Source organism: Cervus elaphus, chromosome 25 (assembly GCF_910594005.1).
Source record: "Cervus elaphus chromosome 25, mCerEla1.1, whole genome shotgun sequence".
Lineage (NCBI taxonomy): Eukaryota > Metazoa > Chordata > Mammalia > Artiodactyla > Cervidae > Cervus > Cervus elaphus.
In genome coordinates this window covers 18,673,784-18,700,679 of record NC_057839.1, presented here as the reverse complement: position 1 = coordinate 18,700,679, position 26,896 = coordinate 18,673,784, and the positions used below count along the sequence as shown (strand labels likewise).

The 26,896-nt window shown below is 39.5% G+C and overlaps 2 protein-coding genes across 2 annotated transcripts in view; one reads left to right on the top strand and one right to left on the bottom strand.

Moving 5' to 3' along the window:
* The first annotated feature begins 12,749 nt into the window (after positions 1-12,749).
* Positions 12,750-26,896, top strand: part of RNF180 (ring finger protein 180) — a 450,665-nt gene continuing 436,518 nt past the window's right edge. The window contains exon 1 of the mRNA XM_043887817.1: positions 12,750-12,804. The gene's annotated coding sequence lies outside the window, so the exon portion shown is untranslated. The remainder of the gene's footprint in view (positions 12,805-26,896) is intronic.
* HTR1A (5-hydroxytryptamine receptor 1A) lies at positions 13,613-15,366 on the bottom strand. Its single transcript, XM_043887821.1, has one exon. The coding sequence runs from the start codon at positions 14,950-14,952 to the stop codon at positions 13,684-13,686; it is 1,269 nt and encodes a 422-aa protein (XP_043743756.1). The 5' UTR covers positions 14,953-15,366; the 3' UTR covers positions 13,613-13,683.

Here is a 26,896-nt window from a genome sequence, read left to right as displayed (position 1 = left end):
CAATTTTACCTCTTCATCTCCACTGATATCATCTCTGTGGGTATTTTTTTCTCTTTTTCTATTTCTTGTTGATTGTGTTAAGAATTCAGGAAAGGTGAGAGTTTAATGTGGGGATGAAAATGACTATCATTAACTAGAAAATTCTTGTACAATTTTAAAGTTTTCCATTTTTAACTCTAACAAGTTAGATTGTAGCCTTGATGGGAACAATCAATCTATAAACAGAATTTAATAGCAAATTTATTAGAACAGTTTTACTTCAACAAAATTAACATCTATCATGATATAGTACTTGTTCTAATCATCTAATTCCTTCAAAATTCGTCCTTAATTTTCCTCAGAGAATTTATTTTTGTCAAATAATTTGTATTTATAAGTACATTCCTATTAAAATAATGGCAGATTAAATAAGTTGGTTCACCTAGGTTAGTGTACATCTCTAGACTTAGTGCTTAAATTCATCTCTAGCACACTGAGTGCATCTCTAGTGCTTAAGTTCAAATTTAAGAATAGGACCAAATTTAAGGACCAAAGATATAGGACAGCAGGAAGTCAAAACTGTATTTCCCAAAATGATCACTGACCTACATCCCTGTTCCTTGTTAATATTTCCTGTTTATTCTTGAGTTATTACATGGATCAATCACCTTCCTCATTCCACAACTCCAGGAATGTGAATCATCATTAGCAAACTCAAATTTACAACCTTAAAGATTTGTCTATAAAGGTCATTTTGCAAAAGGTACATATACATCTCCTTCACGACACTGGGCAGTAAATGTTTTATCAATGACAAGGCCTCATTCTAGTTAACAGAGGATGTCATTAACCTTTTCAGCTCTGGCAGTCATTTTTAACTTCACAAGATCTAAAATTGATGCATTTGTATAATGTAGATATTCTAAATATTAATCACTTTTTAAAAGTCCATTTACAGTTAGTTTCTATTTATGCTGAGTTCTAAATTGTTTGCTATATTGTTGGTTCCCAGGAGGCTTCCTGTCATAAGCAGGAGACCAAGAGTGAAGTTTCATTGGCCTTTTCTCATTTTTTCTCAAAGGTAAAAGACAGTCCAAAATGTCATATTTCTCTGTTATAAAGTCTCAGACTCATAAAGTTAATATCATCATGAAGCACAAAACAGGTCTTTATATATGAAGAGTTTTCTAATATGCCCTTAAATATTTTCTAACCTCTTTGTATCCATTTTCTGTATTTTAAAATCACCCAAGGAGGGTTTTTTTGGTTAATAGTGATTTCTTAGGCCTAACTCCAAACTCAATGAATCAGAATCTCCAGGTGGTAGTAAGTCATTCATATATTTAGAAGTTCCCCAATAATTCAAACTAGCCAGAATTAAGAACAACCATTAGAGTATAAGCATTTACATACAACTCTACCCACTGCAACATGCTACTTCAGTAAAAGGTATGGGGAGTTTTGATCACAACTCATTTCCTCACCATCCAACTACATAAATAGCTTGCAATACTGCTGTGGGGCCACTTCATCCCCTGATTTTCCTTGTCCTCCTACATTTCACTAAGTGGCAAATTCCTAGGAATTTCTCCTTTATGCTGGGATATTGACAGCCCTCACTATTGTCAGCCATTCCTCTCTGCGGCTAGGCTACACTTTCTCCTCATGGGTACTCCAGAATTTACCCCAATCTACAGCCTAGATAATAAGTGTTTAATTGCAGGAAATGTGTATGAAAACTATGTGCCTCTTTAGAGTATCCACAGTATTGGAAACCTGGCAGAAGCTCTGTAAAAATATTGAAAACAAATCCTTACTCCAGTTTGTAGACCCTAAATTTCAGGAAACTTTTGATCGACAAATAGTTAATAAGATGAATGGCTTTGTAACTTTTCTCTGTGCCTTCATTTTCAAAGGTTTGCACAAGATGTTAGAACATATTTAAATATAATTTATTCTGAATAATCAATATTTCTACAAAGTTTACACTACAGCCCTACTTGAATTAAAATTAATTACCTCAACTATACAAACAAGGTGCTATGTCATAATGTTAATGGTTTCCTAGTTAAAGCATGAAGATCTAGCTCCTGGCCAAAATAAGACACTAGAAGCAACTTTGAGATGAAAATGACAGTGGATTCCTCCTGTAGCTTAAATATTCTGAAAATCACTGACACCATTATCCAAGGTTAACATCACAGTTAATAGGCATCAATGCTTTTTCCATTTCTCACTTAAATCTGTACTCTGGCCGATGGCACTCTGTGATAAATGCATTAGTTATTCAATAGCGGAAAGAGGAGTCATAACTTAGCACCTGAAGAGGAAAAACATGGAAAGGCTGTATTGCTTGAGCTGTCCCATTTTTTTTAGCATGGCTACATTAGCAGAATTTATAGGATTAATTTGGGATTAACTTTCCTTGAATGCCATGACTAATGCTAAATGTAAACTTCAAGTTACCACAAGTGAATTTAATTCTACATCAATAAAGAGGTATGTTTTAATTCAAATTATGATCTGAGATAATTCAATGTTAACTATTAAATAGATGGTGACCTTATTCTCCTTGGGTTTTTCATTTAACTGAGGAGACAGGAGAAGCTGAGAGAAGACAGAGCTGGCTTTTTTTGCACACTAGCACTACTAGCCTGTTTTCTTTCTAAGGACATAAAAGGTCTGCCTCTTAATCCCTCTCCATCATTAGATTGGTAGATCTGCTTCTTTCTCGGGGGCTTCAATGCTCTGTGGACAGAGAACTAGAATCTCTAATCAGCCATGTAAACTAGGATAACCACTTAAATTCTCTGTATCTGTTTTGAATCTGTAGAAAGGCAGATTTATTTGGAAACTCTTCCACTTATATATCCCAGGGATGATATAAGACTTATAAAACATTCTAATGGTGAAAGCTCCGCGATCAATTAACAAGAATTACAAAAGCAAGGTGGCGTCTATGGCATTTTTATTCTCAGACTCTTCCTCAATGCATGCACTACCTCTTTGGTAGCCATCAAAGGACTACCAATACGTTTTTTCTAAAACATGAGATCACATACCCATCCACCTAGATCAGAGCTGCCCCACCTTGGTACTTTTTATATTATAATAAACTATATATATGCAAGCATGTGTGCTCAGTCACTTCAGTCACGTCCGACTCTTTGTGCCCTATGGACTGTAGCCTGCCAGGATCCTCTGTCTGGGATTCTCAAGGCAAGAGTACTGGAGTGGGTTGCCATGCCCTCTTTCTAGGGATCTTCCTGACCCAGGGATCCAACCAATGTCTCCTGCGTCTCCTGCGTTGCAGGCAGATTCTTTACTGCTAAGCCACTGGGGAAGCCCAAGTTTTATATTTTTATATATATATATATATATGAATATGTTTTATAGACATTTATATCAATATATTTTATATAAATCATATATATTTTATATATATATATATATGAAAGTGAACGTGAAGTTCGCTCAGCCGTGTCTGACTCTTTGCAACCCCATGGACTATACAGTCCATGGAATTCTCCAGGCCAGAATATTGGAGTGGGTAGCCTTTCCCTTCTCCAGGGGATCTTCCTGACCCAGGGATCAAACCCAGGTTTGTAAGACGATTCTTTACCAGCTGAGCCACAAGGGAAGCCCAAGAATACTGGAGTGGGTATCCCATCCCTTTTCCAGTGGATCTTCCCAACTGCATTGCAGGTGGATTCTTTACCAACTGAGCTATGAGGGGAGCCCATATATATGTATATGTATAAACACTTATAAAAAATCTATAATGGTGCTGTCAAACCCATTATTACCACACTAGATATTATCAAACTATGACTTAAGGGTAAGAGGTATGGTAAACCAAGTAATAAGAAAATTTGCACACAAAACTATCAAGGTAAGAGCACATTAGAAATTCATACCAACTGAATGATCAGATACCACTTGCAGCCTGAGAAAGTACTCCAATGCATTGACTCCTCAATTCCTCAATTTTGGATCATGCCAAATGTAGTGGAGAAGCAAGAAAAAGAAAGAGAGAGGCTAGGAGGAGCAGAAAAAATGCGCTCACGTGCTGTAGCTTAAAGGTCAGCACAAACTTGGAAGCGACGTTCCCCAAGCACTGCCACAGCCTCCAACTCCACTCAACTTTATCTGGCCTTCTATCTGGCTCCCAGATAACAGACGTGCTTCCATTTTGATTGTTCACCGGGGGCATCCATCTAAATGTGTGACTCTGGAGTGAAGCCATTCAGTGTCTTCCTTCCTCCCCAAAGCTGGATTATATCTCTACTTTTTCACACATTCTCCCTGCACCTCCTAGATCACAGAGTATCTCCACCTCAAAATTTAACCCTTCAACCTCCTGCCTTCGTCAAGGCTTCACCCCTTCAATTATTTCTTCTTTCACCAGAATATTTTCTTCCTGCCTTCAATCTTCCCTCTCTGTTATTTCCATTTCCTTAGTCACTATTGACATGCATTGGTTTCCTTTCATCTAAAAGAAAAAAAAAATGTTTATTTCATGTAATCCTTCCCTTTAGTTCTTATAACAACATAACCTCTCGTGGTGGTGTTCCACATGCAATGACCTCATGGCCTCTCTCTGCCCACTTATCTCTTACCGGTTTAGCTGGTTTCTATTTTTTCCTGTTATTCAAATTGAATTCTGTAAATTTATCAAAGACTTTCTACTTCTTCTTTCCCAGAGTAGTACCTTCTGCTTGTTATTTCCAATTTCTAGTCTATTTCACTCTCTAAAATCTTTAAATGTGTTTTTTTTCTTTAGCAACCTGTTTCAGATCTAATCCATCTCTAAGACCTCTTAGCTCTTTCTTTGCAGACCTCTATTATTAATCACTCCCTTATCAGTCTTTCCTACATAATGCTAGTCTAAGCCATTCCAGCTGCAAAAGCCATCTAAGTATACTAAAGAACTCTTGAAAAATCTCATGTATTAATACAGGAAATGTTCTTGGCCGCTTGCATTTTATTTTCATCTACCTACATGTATAAGTACATGGGCTTAAAAAAACTGCTGTTAGAAAAATGTGGTATACCTAGGATCAAATGGTCTCATTTCCCTGGAGATAAAGTTTATGTGTTATAATCAAGGAAACATATCATACCACAAGATATTCTATAGTATTTTTGTTTTTTGCATAATGTCATTATGATTAGCAGTGTCTCTAGTAAAGAATATGGAATTTCTTTATTTCTTTATTCCAATTTCTTTAATCCCCTCTCTCAGCTGTCTGAATGATAAAAAAAAGTTGTCATTGTTCACCATCATTGCTAGTCAACTTAGTCAATTTTCTTTTCCTTCTGGATTGGTCTGCTCCTCCACTACCTTTGGTATGATCCAAAATTAAGAGAATGGGGAATAAAAATGGCCTGTAGGAGACTTTAGATGTAGGACAGGCAGTGCAAGTTCTGAGAGACTAATGGGGAAAGCACAATGGAAGAACAAGCTGCCTGAAAGAAAAGAAAAGGCATTGAAAATCAATTTTTCTACTTTATAATTTTCCCAAAAGCCCAAAAAATAGCCAAAGCTGTTGCTCAGGGGCCTAACTATAAAGGCACTCTGTAAAACTAAACCCAGAGCAAAACTAAGTCTCTGGGCTTAGGTACCAGAGATGGACTCCAGGCTCCTCTTGGATGCCCAGTACTTTTCAGAACATACGCTGAGTGGGTGTATCCTGACCTATGTACATTCCTTCCCAGCAAGTTAGTGACCTTGGCCAGAATGGAAAGAAGTTGGCAGTCAGTCACTTCAGTTATTTGGAGCAACCTTCCTGACAGAGTCACTGACAGGACTGCAAATTTGTCACTTGGTGTATTACTTATGGATATTTTATGTTGATCAGAATAGACTGTTCTATAAACAATCCCCAAAATTTCAGTGTAATTAATTCAAGCTCAGCTTTATTTCTGTTCATATCACAATCAAAAGTTGCATGGGGTGTGAAGAGGAGAAGAATCTGGTTTACATAAAGAAGGGATCCAGGGATCCTTGTACCTGTGGTTCCATCTTCCTCCAGGTGCCGGGAATCCTCTCCAGCTACCAAATGGAAAAAGAAGATCACTCTGGAGGTATTTACAGTCCAACCTTCAAAGGAAAGATATTAATTCTGTATGTATCATATTAGTCTAACATCAGCCTCATAAGAAAGGAGGTTGAGAAACGTAATCTAGCACTATACCCAGGAAGAAAAATTCTTGGATACTGGTAAGCATAATCACCACCATCTAAAACATCTTTAATCTATAACAGGATGTTTTAACCAAACATAAACTATTAACACTGATGTCAATGTCATTATGGTTTTAAAGCTTATTTCTAGGATTGTGGATACCCACCCAGATTCTTTATAGGAACTGAAGTGCATTAGGGGCTCTCTAACACCCTAACACATGGTCAATCCCTCCTAAACCTTGAAGGGCCTGTGCATGTTCATAATAGATCATCATTACACAACTGCATTGTGATATGCATACATCATGTTTAGTCATTATTTAAAATGATGTATCTATATAACACAGTATACACTTTCAAACCCTACATTGTGAATATTTACAATTAGACTCCTGTTTCTATTAATATTGTTCTTTTAAAATTAAAACTAGCTTTCAAAGTTTGCTTTCTCTCTTTTTAATTCTTGCAAAGACAGACTAATTGCTTCCAGGAACCATGAAGCACCCTATATTTCATAGAATGCTTCTCCTGCAAGGACTTTGGAGAAGTTTCAAAACACTTCCTCATCAATCTCCACAGCCAGCCAAATAACCAAGACAGGTGAGTCCTATTGTCTCCTCTTTTCTTCCCCCCTCTCTCCTTCTCCCAGTCAACTGACTTCCTTTTCTTTCTTCAGAGATGAAACCATATGAGACACAAAAGGACCACTTGCCAATGCAAGACAGCTCTTTGAAATTTTGGCCTGGTGAACTTTGTGGAAGTCTGAGCAATTGTTCAGGATTACAGACAGGGAGCTTGGAAATATCTGAGATAGGATTAGATTTGGAATTGCCTGTGGATCCGACTCATTTCCCCAACCTTGCCATTGCAAAGTGATTTATTTGGAAAACAAAATTCACTGGATACTTTAGTCTCGTGGATCTAGATTTTCTAGAAAGATCTAGCTTAGGGATAAAATAGGTCTGCTTTGATTCTTAACAAGTGGACTTGAAGAGCAAACCGGATTGCTCTGTTCTTCACTTGGTCAACCGTACATACCCAGTCTTCTGGGTTTCAAATACCCCTGCCTAACATCTGAGTTTGGGGCACTCTTCTTGAAAGGCTGCTATAGTTTCTTGGAATTGTGCTCTCTCCAAAAAACAATGAACATATTCTACTTTTTAAAAATGCATCAATAATCAGTACAACCATTGATCTAGGAGGTGGCATTCTTCACATAATCACCCAAACGACAGATTGTTCAAATGTCATACCACGTGTATCACTACCGTTATCAGCAGTTCCCTGCCATCTGGGCTGGGAATTCTTTTTAGTAGAGAACAAAGCTTTTTCACATTTATAGATAAAGCTGAAAAAACAAAGACCCATAGGAGAAGCAATGCCTAACTTTCCCTTTTCTGATATTTGCTCAAATCTCCTTGGCTCCAAACCTCATCAGCAGACTTCCCTGATGGTAGAGTGGGTAAGAAGCCACCTGCCTGTGCAGGGCGCATGGACTGGATCCCTGGTCCGGGAGGATCCAACACGCCTCAGAGCAACTAAGCCCACGTGCCACAACTACTGAGCCCGTGCTCCTAGAGCCTGTGCTCTGAGAAGCCGCCACAATGAGAAGCCCGCTTATCACAAGGAAGAGTAGCCCATGCTCATCGCGTCTAGAGAAAGCCCTCGTGCAGCAATGCAGGCTCAGCACAGCCAAAAATAAATAAGCTAATTAATTAACAAAAGATTAGATGATCTATAAAACAAACAAGCAAAAAAACCTCGTCAGCATCTTCAGCTCCCTTCTTCTTCACATCTAGGCACCAAGTCTTGCCAGTTCTCTCTCTGACGTATTTTTCAGTCTTACCAGCATCCCACATTCAGGCATTTATTGTTTCAAACCTGCATCATTGAAATTACCTCCAAACAGTACATATCTGCTTTCATTGATAGTGGTCCCCATGAATGAAAACCATAAGTCTAGTTTTCAGCCTGGTGTTATGATGATTCCATACAGGATCTCAAGCATTAATGTATGTACCCATTAGTGTGTGACTCTTCTGCTTTGGCTAAAATGGTCTAATTAGTATTTCCAGAAGGATTTGCTATCTCAAATTTATATGTTTCTTATGTGTGAAATTTGCTCAGCCATGTCCAACTCTTTATGACCCCATGGATCCTCTATCTATGGAATTCTCCAGGTAAGAATACTAGAGTGGGTCGCCATTCCCTTTTCCAGGGGATCTTCCTGGTGAGGGATCAAACCTGGGTCTCCTTCACTGCAGCAGATTTTTTACCATCCGAACCACCATGGCTACCCACTTCAAAATTTGAGGGGCTTCCCTTGTGCAGTAAAGACAGTAAAGAATCTGCCTGCCATCAGGAGACCTGGGTGTGATCCCTGAGTCAGGAATACCCGCTGGAGAAGGGAATAACTACCCACTGAAGTATTCTTGCCTGAAGAAATCCATGCACAGAGGAACCTGGTGGGCTATAGTCCATAGGGTTGCAAAGAGTTGGACATGACTAAGTGACTAACACTTCCACCTTATATGTGAAAACCACTGGACAAAATCACAAACATTACGTAAATGTGAGTCATTATCTTGTACCTACCCCTGGTCGCCCTATTGTCACTCTTTAATGGTTTGATGAGTTTCTTCTTATTCAAGCGCTCTGCCTCTTACTCTGCTCAGAACATTCTTCCTCTTATCTAGCTACCCTAATCCCCAGTCCTTTGGCTTTAGATTCATCTTCTCTCTCTTCCCAGACTCTTCATGTTGTTATAACGCATGGGAAGTTTTGAGTCTGCATCTTTCTTTAGAATCACTACCTTCATAATCAATCCAGACTGATGCATGTAAGGAATCCAGATAAAAATTTCATTCCAGGCCCCCACTTGATAGAGGGAATTGGGCTATCTTTGTCACCTCATGAAAAATATCTGCCTTTTTCTATAACTCCTCATGTGCTCAGAGCTCAATCCTGGATGTTCTACACAGTTTTCTTTACCCAATCTTCCCTACCATCCCCCAGCCCACAATGATCATTGTCCTCCAAATTCTTATAACCACACCTGTATTTAGATGATACCTATATTCTGCTGAGTGTTTACTGATTAGCCCTAGCAGTATATTCTTGAATACCCAAGTAGGTTGAAAATGCCTTCAGGGTGTCTATAGCAGTTTATATTATAGTCCCATATTTCAACATTATCCAAAAGAGCCTGACATGCGACAGCTGCTAATTGTTTATCGGGGCTTGTTAGTCGCACTGAAAGTGACTGATAACAACACTCTTTCTTAATTGGAGTGTTGATACAGGCTCAAGAAGCCCTGTAGAAAACAGAAAGCCACTGTCTCCTTGGAGGAAAAGATGCCAGAGCATAAAGCAAAGGCCAAGAAGGGCGATATCAATAATCTAGAAGACAAATGTACCAAATGCATCATTTTACTCAAGGTCAGGAATGTGTTTATGTAATACTTTTCAAATGAAAAACTCCGTACAGTTCTTGTTATCTCGATTCTTATCTTGACTTTTCATTATCAGGAGAATATGTATGTACATACATTGCCTAAATTAGGCTTCACAGTGTCCTCTTCTGTGGCCATAATAGCTCTGACTTTGTTTGCCCCTTGAGGCTTACTTGGGTTTAACTTTGCCCTACAACCATCATTCTGACACCAGAAAACAGTGAAATTAACAAATATAACATGGGAAACAAGAGGCCTCACTGATGATTCCACAGGGAAAAGAGAGCATTTGAATCAATCTTAATGTAGTAATAGATCTTCCATAAAAAACCCCACTATCAAGTGAGACCCAGCCAGAAAGGAAAATGCCCCTTCACTTTCAATTAAGTGACGAACCTCAAAACAATGTGTTGCTTCATTTGAAACCAGGGAGGCTATTTTCTTCCAGCTGGACATTGTGGAGAAGACAGGGAAGGGGGCTCATCACCGTCAACTGCGCTAAAAAGGCAACACAGGCCCCCGGCGCTTTTTTAGAATCTGCATTTCTCTTCTGCAAGTCCCCCACCCTGTCCATATTAATTAGACAGACGTCTAAATCTTCTCTGTAGATGTCAGTCAGGGAAAATGCATGGTTTCAAGGTTAAAAGATGAAATGTCACCTTCTCTTTCCAGAGACAGGAATTTTTAAAAAAGAAATCACTCATCTAGCATGAGTTTCTGTGCTAAAATGAAATTTATTTCTCTAAGTGTCAGATCCCTGATGTGTATAGCAGGATCTTCTCCTGATAACAGTATTTTTTTTTAACTTCAACTTTAAAATTATACAAATAAATACAAGCAGACAGTGATTATGATTAAAATAAAGATGTATATGTTACTGATATCAGTTTATTGTAGCATTACCATTATTAAAGTCCTTTATTGTCACAGGGAAGAGTGAAGGGCAATTTTGATGCATATATACTTTACCTTAATACAATACTTTAAAAGAAAAAAAAAAAGCATCAGGGGCTCTTGCAGCTCTTTTGCACTTATTCCTCAAATCTCTCTATTGTTTTGGCAATTACACTCTAATTAGATGCTTCTTCCCCAATTGTGTGTAAATCCTTCAAGGCAGGAAGAACAAAGGTCCCAAAGCCATTGACATAGTCCCTCAAAAGATACAAATAAATAGAACTCTCAAGACTTCAAATGCTGATCAAGGTAAAATTTAGATGAGCAATATGGGACTTGAATTATTTTATCTAGAGAATTTGTCCTTAAAATATAGGAAGACATACAGCAAAGTTTGGTTTTTCATATAGCTCTACTTAAACCATTGTGAGAAAAAAAAAATTTGAATTTTCAAATAAATAAGTGATGGACTGGAGAAATCTCTCTCATTTTATCCACCATAGCCCCTTTTAAGCATTATTTATGCCAAGCTTCCCTGGCAGGTTCAGTGGTTAGGACTTCCCCTCCCAGTGCTGGGGGTGTGTGTTTGACCTCTGGTGGTAAAGCTAAGAATCCCACATGCCTCTAGCTCCCCCAAAACAAAACATAAAACAGAAGCAATAATGTAACAAAGTCAATAAAGACTTAAAAAATGGACCACATCAAAAAAAAAAAAAAAAAAAAAACCTTAAAAAAAGAAAAGCATTACTTATGCATAGAAAAATCATCCACTGAGTTCCCAGAACGCTTATAGGTTTCTCTCTTTTAAGGGGATGTGATGCTTACTCTTGGTTTAGGTCTGAGAAAAAGATACCAAAGGGAGGTTTTGTTCAGTTTGACGAATAAATGGGCTACAAGTGATAGAGCTGTCTTTTCACATTCTTCATTTTAACATAAGTGAACTTTTTTCATTTGCAACTTTTTTTAACACAGTTCTAAAAACAGCCCAAGGAATCATTCCAAAGGTAAGCATGAACAGAGAAGGGAGTAAGAATCATTAACTTTGTGCAATTATTGGAAAAGAAACCCGTCATTCATCAGAAAGTTAGAGGCTAGCTCTAATTATAACAAACTTCTTGATCCTGGTCACATGGATGGAAACTTACATTCAAATGGAGCTGAAAAACTTCCCTTCTGGGGGCAGTAAAGAAAACCGGTTTTTCAGCAGGAGTGGCAAGGCTGAAAGAAGGACTTTTTAAGAAGAAAGCTTGGAGTGCTCCATACATTAAAATGACGAGGCCGGTTTCTGGGCAAACCTGTGTTGCAGGACAGTCGGGGCAAGGAGCCGTGTACAGGAGTCCCCTGGACTCCGCAGAGAAAGCACCCCTAGTGAGTCCCTTATTGTTGTTCAGTCGCCAAGCCGTGCCCTACTCTTTGCGACCCCATGGACTGCAGCATGCCAGGCTTCCCTGTCCTTCACCATCTCCCAGAGTTTTCTCAGACTTCTGCCCATTGAGTTAATGATGCTATCTAACCAACTAATCCTCTACCGCCCTAGGGCCTCTATGTAACATAAGCACTTCTGAGGTCACAGATAGTGCTAAACCTGTGGGGGCCCATTCTACTGAAAGTCCTGATTTCCCTTTTGGAAACAAAATCTTGGTAACCAAGTGTCCTGGACATTCTGCAGAACAAATCTTGTTCAGTGTCAGGGTGCGAAATAGATCTATTTTCCTTTCGGAAAAGGAGGAGGGAGTGAATTAGGAGGAAAAAAATCTGCTTCCATTGGATAAACTTCTCCTTTCAGGTTCCAAGGGGAGGGCCAGCCAGAGCTCGGGCCCACCCGGACAATGGCACCCTTGGGACTTGCTAGTTTTTCTAGTCCCTAGAGCTGCTCTGGAAGCTGTGGCTTCCATTAACTTCATCTGTTGGGCGTCCCTGGGGGCTCAGACGGTAAGAATCCGCCTCCAGTGTAGGAGACCTGGGTTTGATCCCTGCGTCGGGAAGATGCCCTGGAGAAGGGAATGGCAATCCACTCCAGTATTCTTGCCAGGAAAATCCCACGTATAGAGGAGCCTGGCGGGCTACAGTCCATGAGGTCCGAAAAACCGGACTGAGCGACCAAGCCCACACACCCTCGCTTGAGTAAGTCCTGGGGCGTAGGCGGGATGGCTCCAGTTGGGATTAGTTTTCAGTGCACCCGCCCAGCACAAACCAGACCTCAGACAGCCGCGAAGGTGCGCGGATCCTCGGCCCTCGGCGCCCCCGCTGGGCTCACGCAACGTGGCCGGCGGGCGCCACCCACAGTAGGTAAGTGGAGATACCAGCTCGTACAGACGCGCGGGCAACCTGTACGAACAAGTCCGCTCTCCCTTCCCAATGAATGTCAGTTTCTTTGGTGAGAGCTGACACCAAGGCAGGCAAGGATAAATTCTTTCCGCTCTCCCTCGCTCTCTCCCTCTGGCCCAGCCTTGTACTTACTGGTCCATTCAGACAACCTCTAGCCACTTGTTTTGAATCCAAGAAAACAAAGCATGGGGCTGTTTTCGGGAGAGTTACTCTGGGAGCGCACGCCAGCAGACGGAGACTCCCCGGGACATCTTAGGTATCAGGAAAAGCAGACCCTCCCAGCTTTTCCAACTAGCAAATCAGTGCATTAGGACTGGCGAGGGCATAAAGGGAAGATGGGAAAGGAAGGATGAGAAGACGGGGCGGGGGTGGGTTTACTGGGAAATGAAGCAAAGTCCTGAACATTAAGTTCAAGTTGTAGCAGTTGATCGCGTGGGAGCCTTTTATGGGCGCAGCGGCTGGGTGTACAGGTTCTTTTTCGTGTGGATTTTTCTTTTGCCTTTAACGGCTGAAACTTAAAGTTCCGCCGCGAAGATTTGGAGGCAGAAGAAGCAGGAGGCAATTGCTGGAATCAAACTGATTCTGAAGCCAGTTTGAGCCAAAGTCGCCTCTCACAGAGCGCAGGGGTTTCTCTCTTGCCTGGAGGCTAGAGCCTCTTTACGCAGAGCGCCCTCCTTCCCCGCTGGGGATTGTGGTTTGGGAGAGGCTTGGGAGGATGAAGGTCTGGAAGCAGCGCGCCGAGCAGCTGTGAATGTCAGAGGGAAAGTAGCAAAGGTTTTGATTCCAAGGACTAGGGGAAGCAGAATGAATGGGGTGGGCCTACTCGCCGCTACTCCATCATCATCGGCGGCAGAACTTGCACTTGATGATCTTCTTAAACGCGTTTTGGAAGTCCTTGTTGAAGTAGGCGTAAATGACAGGGTTAAGCAGAGAGTTGGAATAGCCCAGCCAGTTGATTATGGCCCCCAACAGAGTAGGCATGTGGCAGCTGCTTTCGCAGAAGGGCAGGACTAGGGCCACGATGAAGAAGGGCAACCAGCAGAGGATGAAGGTGCCCATGATGATGCCCAGAGTCTTCACCGTCTTCCTCTCGCGGGCCAGGGCCATCTTGCGCTTGGCCTCGGCGTTGCGCTCATTCTTCTTCTCGAAGGAGGCGGGGACGTAGGGGACAGCACCGGCTTCGCTGGGCAGCGGAAGGTGCTCTTTGGAGTTGCCCACCCGGTGCACTTCAATCACCTCCAGGGCGGCGCCTTCTTCGCCCTGCCTCACGGCTCCATTGGCGCACGGAGCCCCTGTTACCTTGTTCTCCGTGCCCTGCCTCCAGTCTCTGCTATCCGACTCACCACTCACGCTCTTTCTGGGCTGCGGGGCCGGCGACGCCGCAAGGCGGTGGTTGGCTGCCTTCTTGTCCACCTTCTTGACTGTCTTGCGGATGCGGAATCGCGCGGCTCGAAAGATGCGCCCGTAGAGAACCAGCATGAGCAGCAGAGGGATGTAGAACGCGCCGAAGGTGGAGTAAATAGTGTAGCCGTGGTCCTTGCTGATGGTGCACGCGTCCGGGTCCGAGCGGTCTTCCGGGGTGCGCCAGCCCAGCATGGGCGGGATGGAGATGAGGAAGCCAATGAGCCAGGTGAGCGAGATGAGCGCGGCTGCGCGCCGGGGCGTCCTCTTGTTCACGTAGTCGATGGGGTCGGTGATGGCCCAGTATCTATCCAGCGCGATAGCGCACAGGTGCAGAATGGACGAGGTGCAGCACAGCACGTCGAGGGCGATGAACAGGTCACAGGTGACCTGTCCCAGAGTCCACTTGTTGAGCACCTGGTACAACGCGGCCATGGGCAGCACCAGCACCGACACCATGAGGTCGGTGATGGCCAGCGAGCCTATGAGATAGTTCGCCACGTTCTGCAGGGAGCGCTCCAGGGCGATGGCCGCCACTACGCACGCATTGCCCAGCACCGCGCAGAAGATGAGCGTGCCCAGCACTAGAGAGGTGATTACTTGATAGCTGAAGGTCACGTCGGAGATGCCAGTAGTGTTGCCGCGTGTCCCGAAGGGACCCTGGGACGACGTGGTGTTATTGCCCTGTCCGGGGCCGAGCACATCCATGCTTGCGCGCCGGCAGGGGAGGGGGAGGGGAGAAAGAGCGGCTCCAGGTTCCCCCTCGCCCCTCCCCCTGGGGTCTCCAGCCGCGGTTTCCTGGGGCGTTTCAGCCGGGAGAGGATGCGGGGACTCAGGCAGGAAGTTCTTACTGCTCAGCCGAAAGCGTCTCGCAGAAGCAGCTAGCTTCTAGGCGCTCCCTGGGCTCTCGCAGTGCAGCGCGCTCAGAGACTCCAGCTGGGAAATAAATTGGCTGGAGAAACAGCTCCGGGATCTCCGGGCGGCGGAAAGGTGGCTGGAACGTCTGTCTCTTGCTGTCCATTATACTTTGCCGCTGCCTAACTGGCTGCCATACCACTCGGAGTCTCCCCCCCAGCAAAGAGTCTCCAGTCTTAGAAGTATCTGGAATAGAGAAACACCGGCTTCCACAGTCACTCTGCAACCCTCCTCTTCCTTGCTTCTCCCCCTCCTCTCCTACTCTTCCCTCCACTCTCTTCTCTTCTCTTAACCCTCGTCCGTCTCCCTCTTTCTCCCACTAGTCATCCCCTCCGTCTCCTTTTCTCACTCTCCTTTATCTCTCCGGTGTTGCTCCGACAGCCAGGCTCCCTCCCTCCTACGCTAACCCTCCGCTCCTAACACTTCCCCAACCCTGAGTGCCTCTTTCCCCCGGTTCCCCGCCCTGCTCTCCCCCTAGCTCTGCCTCTTTGCGTTCAAGTCCCTTTTGGTCGACCGAGACTCAGAACTCACTTCCACACACCCGATCTGCCGATCAGACCAACATTACAAAAAATAACTCCGCCTCCCACCCAGCCAAACTCGAGAGAGAGAGAGAGGGAGAGAAATCTAACCACATACATTGCTTCGTATTTGTCAAATTCTTTAGTAGACTCAGCATCACTGAGTGGCAATAGGACAAGAAAAGAGGAGGCATAAGGAGCCTGAATGGGGACGTGGACAGTCCTGGGTCAGTCTGTAAATTATTACTAATAGATGGAAGGAAGATGGAGTGTGTCTTCGCTTTTTATAAATCACCCCCGTTTGTCATCTCACAGTCCAGCTCGACTCCTTTGCCTCTGACTCTTTTTTTCTAACCTCGAGGAATTGGGTGAGAAAGCAATTAAAAAGGACACGTCAAAGGAGAGGTGAAAAACTGCATTTCAAAGTGAAGAAAAACCAATTCGGGATGTATTCTACACACAGACACACACACACACACTTGCCTTTCCATTCAGTTCAGTTCAGTCGCTCAGTCGTATCTGACTCTTTGCGACCCGGTGGACTGCGGCACGCCAGGCTTCCCTGTCCATTACCAAATTCCAGAGCTTGCCTTTCCATTACCATTGCCTTTTTAATTTCAGTAAACATTGTCATCTTCCACAGCTTTGTGCCGAGTAAATTTAGGGGAGAGAATTTTTTTTTTATTTTGTGTTATAAATGAGGTTGGGCATTTTTTAATGGCCTTTTGCTTTTCCTACCGGTTTTCGGGCCTTTATGGAGAACTTGGTGGCAGTCCTGGTCGCTGGTTGCAGAGTTCTTTTGGGCGCAGAAACTGTGTTCAGTACCTGGGACAGCTCTAGGCAATAAGGACTTATGTCGCCACCTACCGGCAAATGCTTTAGAGCGCCATTTAGAAACCCTTGTCTTGCAGAAAATAGCGTGTATTGAGGAAATTCCACTTCAATAAAGAAAGACGGTTATTAAAAGAAAAGTAACTTTGAGTTTTCTATTTTATTCAGATATTTCTTTTAGTATCGTCTTTTGCTTTTAATCCTCTATATCAAGTCCATTATGTTTTCTGGCTTTTTTGGAAAGCCTGCAATATCATTCATCTGCAATTTTAATAGACCTAGGCAAACACCTTGACTTGTGTTGATTTTGTGCTAACATATGCTGAACTTTGGAACTCATACATTTGCACACATTCATCAATGGGGAAAAGCATTATTGGATTTTCCAAATGGGGATGACTTAACATAGAAGATAAAAAGACTGCTATGTGTTGGTTATCTAAGCTGTTCCTTTACCAAGGAAACCAAATTTAATTCCATTTGCACCTAGATAAAGAATGGGATTTCTACTCCACTAGAATAACATATAACAAAATTGACTTATAGATTCTGATTACAGGACTGATGTAAAGTACAGAACGCAATCCCCAAAGTAGATGAATCTAGATAACGTGCACAGATTCACTACAGAATAGCAGTAGTCTTAATATTGTGTTCAAATTTGAGGTCTAAATGCTCCAAGACCAAACAAAAAAGCAATCATAAAAGTGTCAGAGAAAATCTTGTTGTACAGGTCGATGTGTTTGGAGATGGATTGTTTTACAATGCCGTGCTAGGCACAGTTCCCACTCAATCATTTCAGCATGCCACAACAATGAACCTGACATTTATAATGATTCAAGGCATTGAAAAGAAAAAGATAAGTACATATGGTGATACTGGCTACAGACTCTGAAGGTGTCTTTTTTTAAAAATTTGTGTGGGTACTCATTCTCCCCTTTAAAATCTCCTCACAAATACAAAGCTAAGTAACTTTATTAAAATACAGTTGCAGTTCCAGCAAAATTTAATAGAAAAATAATTATAATCTAGATTCTCCAAAGAGAAAACTTGGGAAATATAGCTGATAACATAAACAAAGAGTAAAATAAAAGAAATCTGAATTCGAAAATATTAACATGTCAAGTACAAACTTGAATAAGGATTTTGTCAAACTTAGTACATGTCAACATAGGGCAAGTCAGCAAATGTGTCAGTTAGCAACTGTGCACTCATTATTACTAAACACAATAACTGTTTAATAACTGACAAATTTATTTTTCTGAAAGCTGAAATGCTGTTAATCTAGTGTTAATATTTCTGAGATCTGGCACTTGCTATTCTGCTTTAATATTTTACAGCACAGCTTTTTCTTTATTCAAGTTGAAAAATCTCTCAAGTAGCTCATGTTTTTCTTAGAAATAGTGTATATAATATCTCAAACATTTCATTTCAATGGGAATATATAGACCGTTTATAAACACTAGGAAGAAAATAGAAGTATAAAGGATATTCAGCACTGACTATGGTCCTACAACCTTCATATGACTAATAGATAATTAGGTAAAACTTTTTATTAAGCTAAAAATATTGTGATATATATCAAAAGCACAGTGATGTTGCATTTCCTTATGTTCATACTTTACCAGTTCTTCTACATTTAACTCTTAATGATACAGAATCCCAGATGTGCCAGAAGAGATGGTACAAACAGAAGATCCTAGATAGAGTTAGGCTATATTCTTTGAGGACTCTGAAATTAGGCTAAAGAAACACTAGCCTAAGAGCAAGTATTATTGATGACATCATTTGAGAACAAAACTTCTAGTCATTCTGCTTTTATGGATCTAGGGTTTGATGCATCATCTATCATGTGATATTTCCCTAAAACAGGTTATGGGAGATAAAGATTTTTAACATCTTCACAGGAAATTTGATACATGCCAAGCATTTCAATGTAGTTCTTTACCCAGAGACATAAGATTAAAAAGATGTTAGGCTGGAGCTATTCTGTAAACCTGACTGCCTCATCATTACCAAAAGTTCAGTAATGGTTGGGTCTCCTCAATAATTGGTATATTTATCCATAATCCCCAAATTGTGGCTGATTTTTCCATAAGTGAGGGAATAACCTATAGAAGAAATCATTGAAAATTGGCTTAAATTACAAAAATAAATTTTTGAACTATTTTAAAGTGTTTTTATATTTTAAAATAATTACATAACAAAACTAAGATAGATTATTTTTTGTTTTTTAATTTTCACAATGTTGTGTTGGTTTCTGCCATACACAACTGGGATCAGCCATAATTATACATATAGCTCCTCACTCTGGAGCCTCCCTCCCTTCCCCCCACCCTACCTCTCTAGGTCATCACAGAGCACCAGGCTAGATTATTTTTTAATTAAAAATATCATTCTGAATTTAATTCACCCCAATCTTCAAATACTAAAGCAACAAGGCAATTGTAGTTTCTCCAGAACTGTGATTTTTTTTTTTTACTGGAATTTTTTAAGGATTAAAAAAAAAAAAACTTCAAGGAGAAATTGTGTTTAGATAATTTAGGAAGTGTGGTCTTCTGATTATCAGCAAGAATGAACTGTTCTTTATAAGAAATGCAACCAAAATGCAAGAGAAAAAAATTCTTTAAAACTGAGCCCAGTTTTTTGTGTGTGTATATAATTCTCACCATTCACCCTCCTCAGATGGTAGCATTCCTTAGCTGCTATTTCTGTATGCCAGACACTTGTGCAATACCCAGAACCACACTAGGTCTTTAGTGGGAAAACACAAATGATGGAAGCCTCGGTCTCTGCTTCAGTAACTGTAAGATTGATTTGGTTCATTTAACACAATGTTGAAAGCACAGCATGTAGAGAAAGAAAAAAAAAAGTAATGCCTATTCATTTAGTGTGTGACTTTGGGCAAGTTAATTAACTTGTTTTCTCAGTAGTAAAATGAGTGCAAAATAGACTTGTGAAAAAGTGATTTTGCTGGCCCATAAAAAACACCCAGTAAAGGTCAAGCAATAATAGTAGTAATAGTATTGCAAAGTAATAATATTAATTCTCTCTCTCCACTGATAATTGCTGAGAAGTGTAGAGAAAGAGAATTAGGTAGGTTTAGTGAAAGAGTAAGTGCTTGAAAAAAAATAATTAAGACCCTTTCAGGTGAGGATTTATTTTGAAAACAATTTTCATGTGGATGAGTTACCAAACCAAACTTGGGTCTGCTAGCCCACAATGTGCAGCAAAGCCAATCTACTCACACCAAGTTGTGGCGAAAGAAAGTGGAGCCCCTTATTGCAAGTTGCCCAACGTGAGGCTGAGCAAGGAGACTCAGCAGCTCATGCTCAAAGCAACTGAACTCTTTGATGGCTCTCAGGGAAGTATTTTTAAAGACAGTGTGAGGGAGAGGGTTGCAGGGTGACTGATTAGTTGGAAAACATTCTTCTGGTTTATTGGTGGTGAGGGAACTGCAGGGCATTTCTGGAGTCAACATCATCCCTTCTAGTCCCAACTGGTCTGGGGGTCTATGTGCCTGGTGGTCAATAGTTAACTTTTTCCACCTACTGGGGCTTTTAGTATCTGCAAAACAACTCAAGGATATGACCCGAGGTATTATCTATAGACCTTACAGAGGCGTTAAAGGCCCTTGACTTTGTTTCATGGCTAAACTATTATTATTTTGTCTTGTTTTACTGTTTACCTTTGCTTCAGAATTTTTTTTAGTTCTGTGATTAAATTTGTTCATTGCAACTCGTGAAGGTCTAAGATGCTAAAGCTTTTGTACAAACAAGAGACAGGGACACAGCAGGGTCTGTCCCTTGGAAGGCCCAGCAGGGTCCTGATCAGTTTCAGATGTGACATTCTCTCTGTTCTTCAAATTGTTTGGTAATCTTCCAATCCTCTAGGAAATTCTGAGTACAAGTGAAGAAAGTATAGAGTGAAGAATCCTCTGCATTCTGGAACTTCTTGACTTAAATCAAAAGTTATTGGGAATGCCCTGGTGGTACAGGGATTGGGACTCCATGCTTTCACTGCCAAGGGCCCGGGTTCAGTCCCCAGTGGGGGAACTAAAATCCCACAAGCCACAGAGTGTGGCCACAATAAAAAAGAAAAGTTATTGGGAGGTGGTGATGAACATATCAACAAAAGTTCAGTAATCACTGAGGAAAAGGGGTCTGCTCTTCTCTGGGAGCTCAACCATTTGTTCAAAAGTATAAATAAATAATTGAAAATCATAGATCTCAATAAAATGCTTAAAAGTACAGCAAAACCCAAAAGGTAGTAATTTTCATCAGATTAGCGTGACAGGTGTTCATAAATGTGCTTTCCTGAGTTCACCTCCTCTACATTGCTCTCTTTCTGACAATATTTTCATGGCTCATTCCTGAAAGGATAAGTTGAGATGAGAAAAATCTTTGGAATGTTAACTCAGTATTTTCTGTTAATTGAAGGATAGTTGAAAATTAAGTTTAGCATAATATTTATTTGAAACAAGATTTAATTACTGTATTTAACAATAATTTGGGGGTAAAGACCTAAGCATTATTTTGTTTTGGCAAGTAACCTTTTTTGTTATAAAATTAAAACCAATGCCAAATGAGTTATTTTAATCTTCTTTAAAAACATGATACATGTAAAAGCAACTATTGTGAGTACAAAATATGAGTCTATAACTGTGCCATTAGTTGAGATAGTAATTTGATAGGTGGGTGTAGTGACTCAGGGCCACAGTTTTGGATTCAAATAGCTATGCTGCCATATACTAGCCGTGAATTTTTCTTATTTCTTTCCATTGTTTTATGCAGATGTAGTATAAATATTAATATATGAAATACTTATATACTTAAGAAAACTCATGAAAAAGAACAATATGATTCCATTGAAGCTCTCTTTCCTCTTGAATTTAGGAGTTTTCATTCCCATGAATGACACATGTCACTAAGCAATATAGAAATGGTATCATTCTCTCTGTAATTTTCTACAAATTCCTTCTCTTGCTTGACATTATCTTTGTGAAATTCACTTGTATTGATAAAAGCACCACTAGTTCATTTATTTTCACTGTAGATTTAAATTATATGACTAATGCCACAAATTATATATCCATTCTCTGATTATTGAATTTTTAAATCTTTTTCAAACATTTGCTTTTATAAATAATACTGCTATGAGCATTAATGTTTATATCTCTTTTAAAAAAACATCTGTGTAACTTAGAATAGACTAGATTAGTGTTTTTCAAACAAAGCACATGGGGATTTAGTTTAAAATACAGATTTTAACACCACAGGTATGGAGTAGAGCCCAAGACTGCATGTCTGCTGAGTTCCCAGGTGACACTGATACTGCTGATTCATAGACAATACTTAGAGTAGCAAAATGTAAGCATCCAGAAATGAAATTATTGGATCCTTTGATATACCCAGATTCAATCTTAGTAGATATGGCCTAATTCTTCTCCAAACTGGTTGTGTAAAATTTCATAACCATTTTTGTAGGTTGAATTATGTCACCCAAAAGGATAAAGGATTCAGTCTCTGGGACTGTGATCTTATTTGGAACTAGGATCTTTGCCGATGTAATTAAATTGAAAAGAGGTCATACAAGATTAGGGCAAGCCCTAATCAAATGACTGATGTTCTTATAAGTTGAGGGGAATTTGGACAGACACACAGGGAGGGACACCATCTGAAGACAGATACAGAAGTTGGCATTATACTGCCGCAATCCAAGTAATGCCAAGGGCCGCTGCCAGTCACCAGAAGCTTAAACAAACACATGGACTCTCCCCTAGAGCTATCAGAGTGTTTGTACTGAACCAACACTTTCATTTCAGATGTCTACCTTCCAGAATTCTGAGACAATACACTTCTGCTGAGTTAAGTCAGCAGGTTGGGGCACCTTATTATGGCACCCTGGGGAAACTAACACAGTCACTAATAATGTGTAGGGTTCCCATTGCTTCATCAAAGTTGAGTGCTGTTTCACTTTTCTTAACTGCGAATTACTTGTTCTTATCTTTTGCTTACCTTTAAATTGGGTTCTTTGTGTATGTGTGTTGTGGTTTTTTGTTTTTTTTGAACATACCCTGTGACAACTGAGATCTTAATTCCCTGACCAGGGAAGGATCTGGATCCCCCTGTATTGGAAGCATAGAGTTTTAACCAGTGCATCACTAGGGAAGTCCAATTTGTTTTTGTTTTGTTTTTACTAATCTTTAATGTCCATTATCTACTATAGATGTTAATCTTTTGTCCTTTGTATTATTAAAAATATTTTTTCTCAATCATTGGCTCAAAATTTTACCTTATAAAGGTGGTCTTTAATGAATTTACATTTTTCAGTTTAATGTAAATATTTCTCTTTGTTCTGTGCATTTTCTGTCTTGTTTAAGAAATCTTTGAAAAAAAAAAAGAAATCTTTGTCTACTTAAATGTTGTAATGATATCAGTCAACACTCTCTTGAGTTTTATATTTAGTTCATGAGTTCTAGATTTGGCTTTTGAGTATATTATGTGAGATAGGAATCCAGGTTAAATGTTACTGTCAGAAAAAATTACCTAATACCATTCATTTTATAGTCTAATCTTTCACCCCCTGACGTACAGTCTCTTCTGTCATACATCTTGTTTTCACATACACGTGAGTTTGCTTTTGGGTTCTCTATTCTCTTGGTCTATTTGTCTATTTCTGTTCCAAAACTACAATGTCCTAATTTTTGCAACAAATGTGATACGTGCTAGATCATCCTCTACTTTATTCTTCCTTAAAAATCTCTTGACCATACTCAGCCTTTTACTGTTATGTATTAACTTTGAATCAAACTTTCCATCCTGTACCCATATCTATATCCAAAATTATTGTGGAATTTTATTGGAATTGTATTGAAATTATAATTTCAAAAGAACAGACATCTTTATGTTACTCATCTTTTTTAACCATCATGAATATGACATAACTTTCCATTTACTTAGATTACCTTTTAATAAAGTTCTTGATTTTATCCATTAATGCCATAAACAACTTGTAGTAGATTTTTTTCACATAGGTGCCTTCAGTTCAGTTCAGTTCAGTCGCTCAGTCGTGTCTGACTCTTTGCGACCCCATGAATTGCAGGATGTCAGGCCTCCCTGTCCATCACCATCTCCTGGAGTTTTTATTCAAACTCATGTCCATCGAGTCGGTGATGCCATCCAGCCATCTCATCCTCTGTCGTCCCCTCCTCCTCCTGCCCCCAACCCCTCCCAGCATCAGCATCTTTTCCGATGAGTCAACACTTTGCATGAGGGGGCCAAAGTATTGGAGTTTCAGCTTCAGCATCAGTCCTTCCATAGGTACCTCACTTTGTTGCTATTGTAGTTGTGCTTTTATGGATGGTAGCTAATGTTAATGGCATATTTTCAAATTGTGTTTTCAATTTTTGCAGGTGTATAAGAATGTGATTAAGTTATTTAACTGCTTTTACTTCTGTGTACTTGATTAATTTTAATAATATGTAGATTTTCTTTGTTTTTCTATGTTGACAACTAAATTATCTGCAAATATTAAACAAAACTTACTAAATTTTTTGCCCTTAATTACCTTTTGGTTTACCAATGAACTGGCTAGAACTATAGTATAATATTTCAGAGATGAGGGAATAGAGTGTATACTCATCTCATTCATGATTTTAGAGAGAATACGTCTAATGCTACACCACATAGTATATTTCCGAAAGGTATGCTTAATCAGCCAAAAGAAATTCTACTTCCTACTCTATTCCTTTCTTATGCTTTGTTTTAGGTTTAAGTTGCTAATGCTAAGATGCTTCAGTTGATCTGACTCTTTGAGATCCTATGGACTGTAGCCCGCCAGGCTCCTCTGTCCATGGGATTCTCCAATCAAGAATACTGGATTGTGTTGTCATGCCCTTCTCTAGGAGATCTTCCCTACAGGGATCGAACCCGCCTCTCTTATGTCTCCTGCATTGGCAAGTGGGTTCTATACCTGTAGCCCCACACGGGAAGCCTAAGTTACTAATACTTTGTTTTAGGTTTTGCATCTAAATCCTTGAGTGAAATTTGTCTACATATTTTCTTTCTTGTGCTGCCTTACTCTGATATCAGTCCCAAAAGTTATTAGTGCAGTTCAGTTCAGTTGCTCAGTCGTGTCCGACTCTTTGCAACCCCATGGACTGCAGCACGCCAGACTTCCCTGTTCATCACCAACTCCCAGAGCTTACTCACTCATGTCCATGGAGTCAATGATGCCATCCAATCATCTCATCCTCTGTCGTCCTCTTCTCCTCCCGCCTTCAATCTACCAACCTCATAAAAATGAAGTATGGCCTATTACCTAGTTTTTCTATTCTCTGGAATAGCTTTTAGAAGATTCAATTATCTGTTCTTTGTTTATAAAATTTATCTGTAAAACATGGGACTTGGTTTTTCTTGATGGGTATGTGTTTAATTCTTGGTGTAATTCATTTAGTAACTATAGAATAATTTAGGCTTTCTAATACTTCTAGAATCAATGTTGTTATAATTTTCTTTTAAAAGTGTTCCATTTTTTATTAAGTTGTTTAAATGAATTAACTTTCCTATTATCTGCAGTAAATCTCTTGTTTTGATCTTTATGAATTATTTGTGCATCTTTTTCCTTTTATTCTTATTCAGTAAAAACAAAGGTTACTTTCTATTGTGATTTCCAAATTGGTAATTTGGAAGCACTCTTCTCGATGCCAATTAAGTGAAGTTGTTCTTAGTTATCTTTTATTATTATTTGTAACTTAATTTCATTGTTGTCAAATAATGTGAAGTAAAATACACCAATTCTTTTACAACTTGAGATTGGTCTTATTGCCTAGTACTGTCTTTCCCTCCTTCATTCTATTCTCTCCTAAAATTCTAAATATACTAAAAGAACTTTCTCCTATCTTCTGTATCTCATAATTTCTTGGTATTTTTTTCTTCCTATAAATAAATAAAAATATTTATTTTTCCTCCTGTGCTATATCATGCTTAATTTATTCATATCTATCTTCTAGGCTATCAATTCTCTTTTAAGTTTTGTCTGATATGCCAAACAATTGGTTAAATCCTTGTTCTTCAATTTCAACTACATATTTTACTTTCATGAGTTTTGTTTTATTTTTCCATTGTAGCTAATTATATTAGTATATTTTTGTTTTTTGCTCAAGTTTATAATATTTTTATTTCTGTTAACATTTTAAGCATGTTTGCTTTATATTCTGTCTCTGATTATTCCAATACCTGTAACCCCTGTTTTCTAATTCTCTTTCTTGCTGAGTCTCACCCATGCTAGCTTGGTTACTATTGTGATTGGTGATTTTATACTGTGAGTTTATATTTGACCAATCTCTGTTTATGGGAATCCTGAGAATCTTGGTTCAATGGACATTTTTCCAGGAATATTTGTATTTCCTTCTGTTATATACAACAGTAGGTTTACTATCCTATGTGAGGGGATCATTCATGGCTAAATATTATCAGAGGAACCTTTATTCCTGTGTACAGTTCAAACATGGCAGACACATTGTTTTTTTCCCTGAAGCTCTTTGAAGATTCTAGCTTTCTGTAGCTGTCTGCCTTCCAACCTCCTCCCCATCACCACCACCACACCATATGCCTTAGGAGTTGTTCTGTTTCATTGAAGAGATAGTAAAACTTCAGGATTCAGGTACCATCGATCAGCAAATGTCTCTAAGGTATCTGACTTCAGTGCAGGCTTATTACTCTGGCTTTTTTCCTGTCATCTTGGGGTACTGAAGATTCTCCTGAATTTCTTGAGAGCTCAGCTCTCCCTGTTGTAACTTATCTATCATTCTTTAGTGTTTTGCAGTGAGAAAAAGTTTTGAATACAGAATCTATTATATTTATCAGAACATAGAAAAATTTCTACTTTATTAGGTTGCATCAGGATTAAATAAGAAAATGCAACTAAAGAACTTATATCTTATAAGTTCCTTATATCTTAGTGTGCAATCAATGTTAGTAAAAATAAAATTTTAATTAACTTTCCAAAATATTTTCTATCTTGGGCCTTCTTCGTCTTTTCCACTTATATGAGATATACCTATCCTCCAAAAAGAAAAGAAAAGTAATTTAATATGACTAAATAGTAACTAGAATTTTTATGTTTTATATTTTGTATTTTAACAGACAGAAATACATAGCTTATTTAATGTAAAATAAATATAGAGAAATTATACTAAATCACATTACTTGAGTTTATAGTCAATCACTTAAAAATTCTATGGAAAAGAACTTCTTTAAACTAAACTAAAATCAGTAAAAAAAAAGATTGCTATTAATGTTTTATCAAAAGCCATTTCTTACTTTAAATTATCAAAGAACTAACATTTTGAAAAGTTTAGAGCTCATTGTTAGTGTATTTAT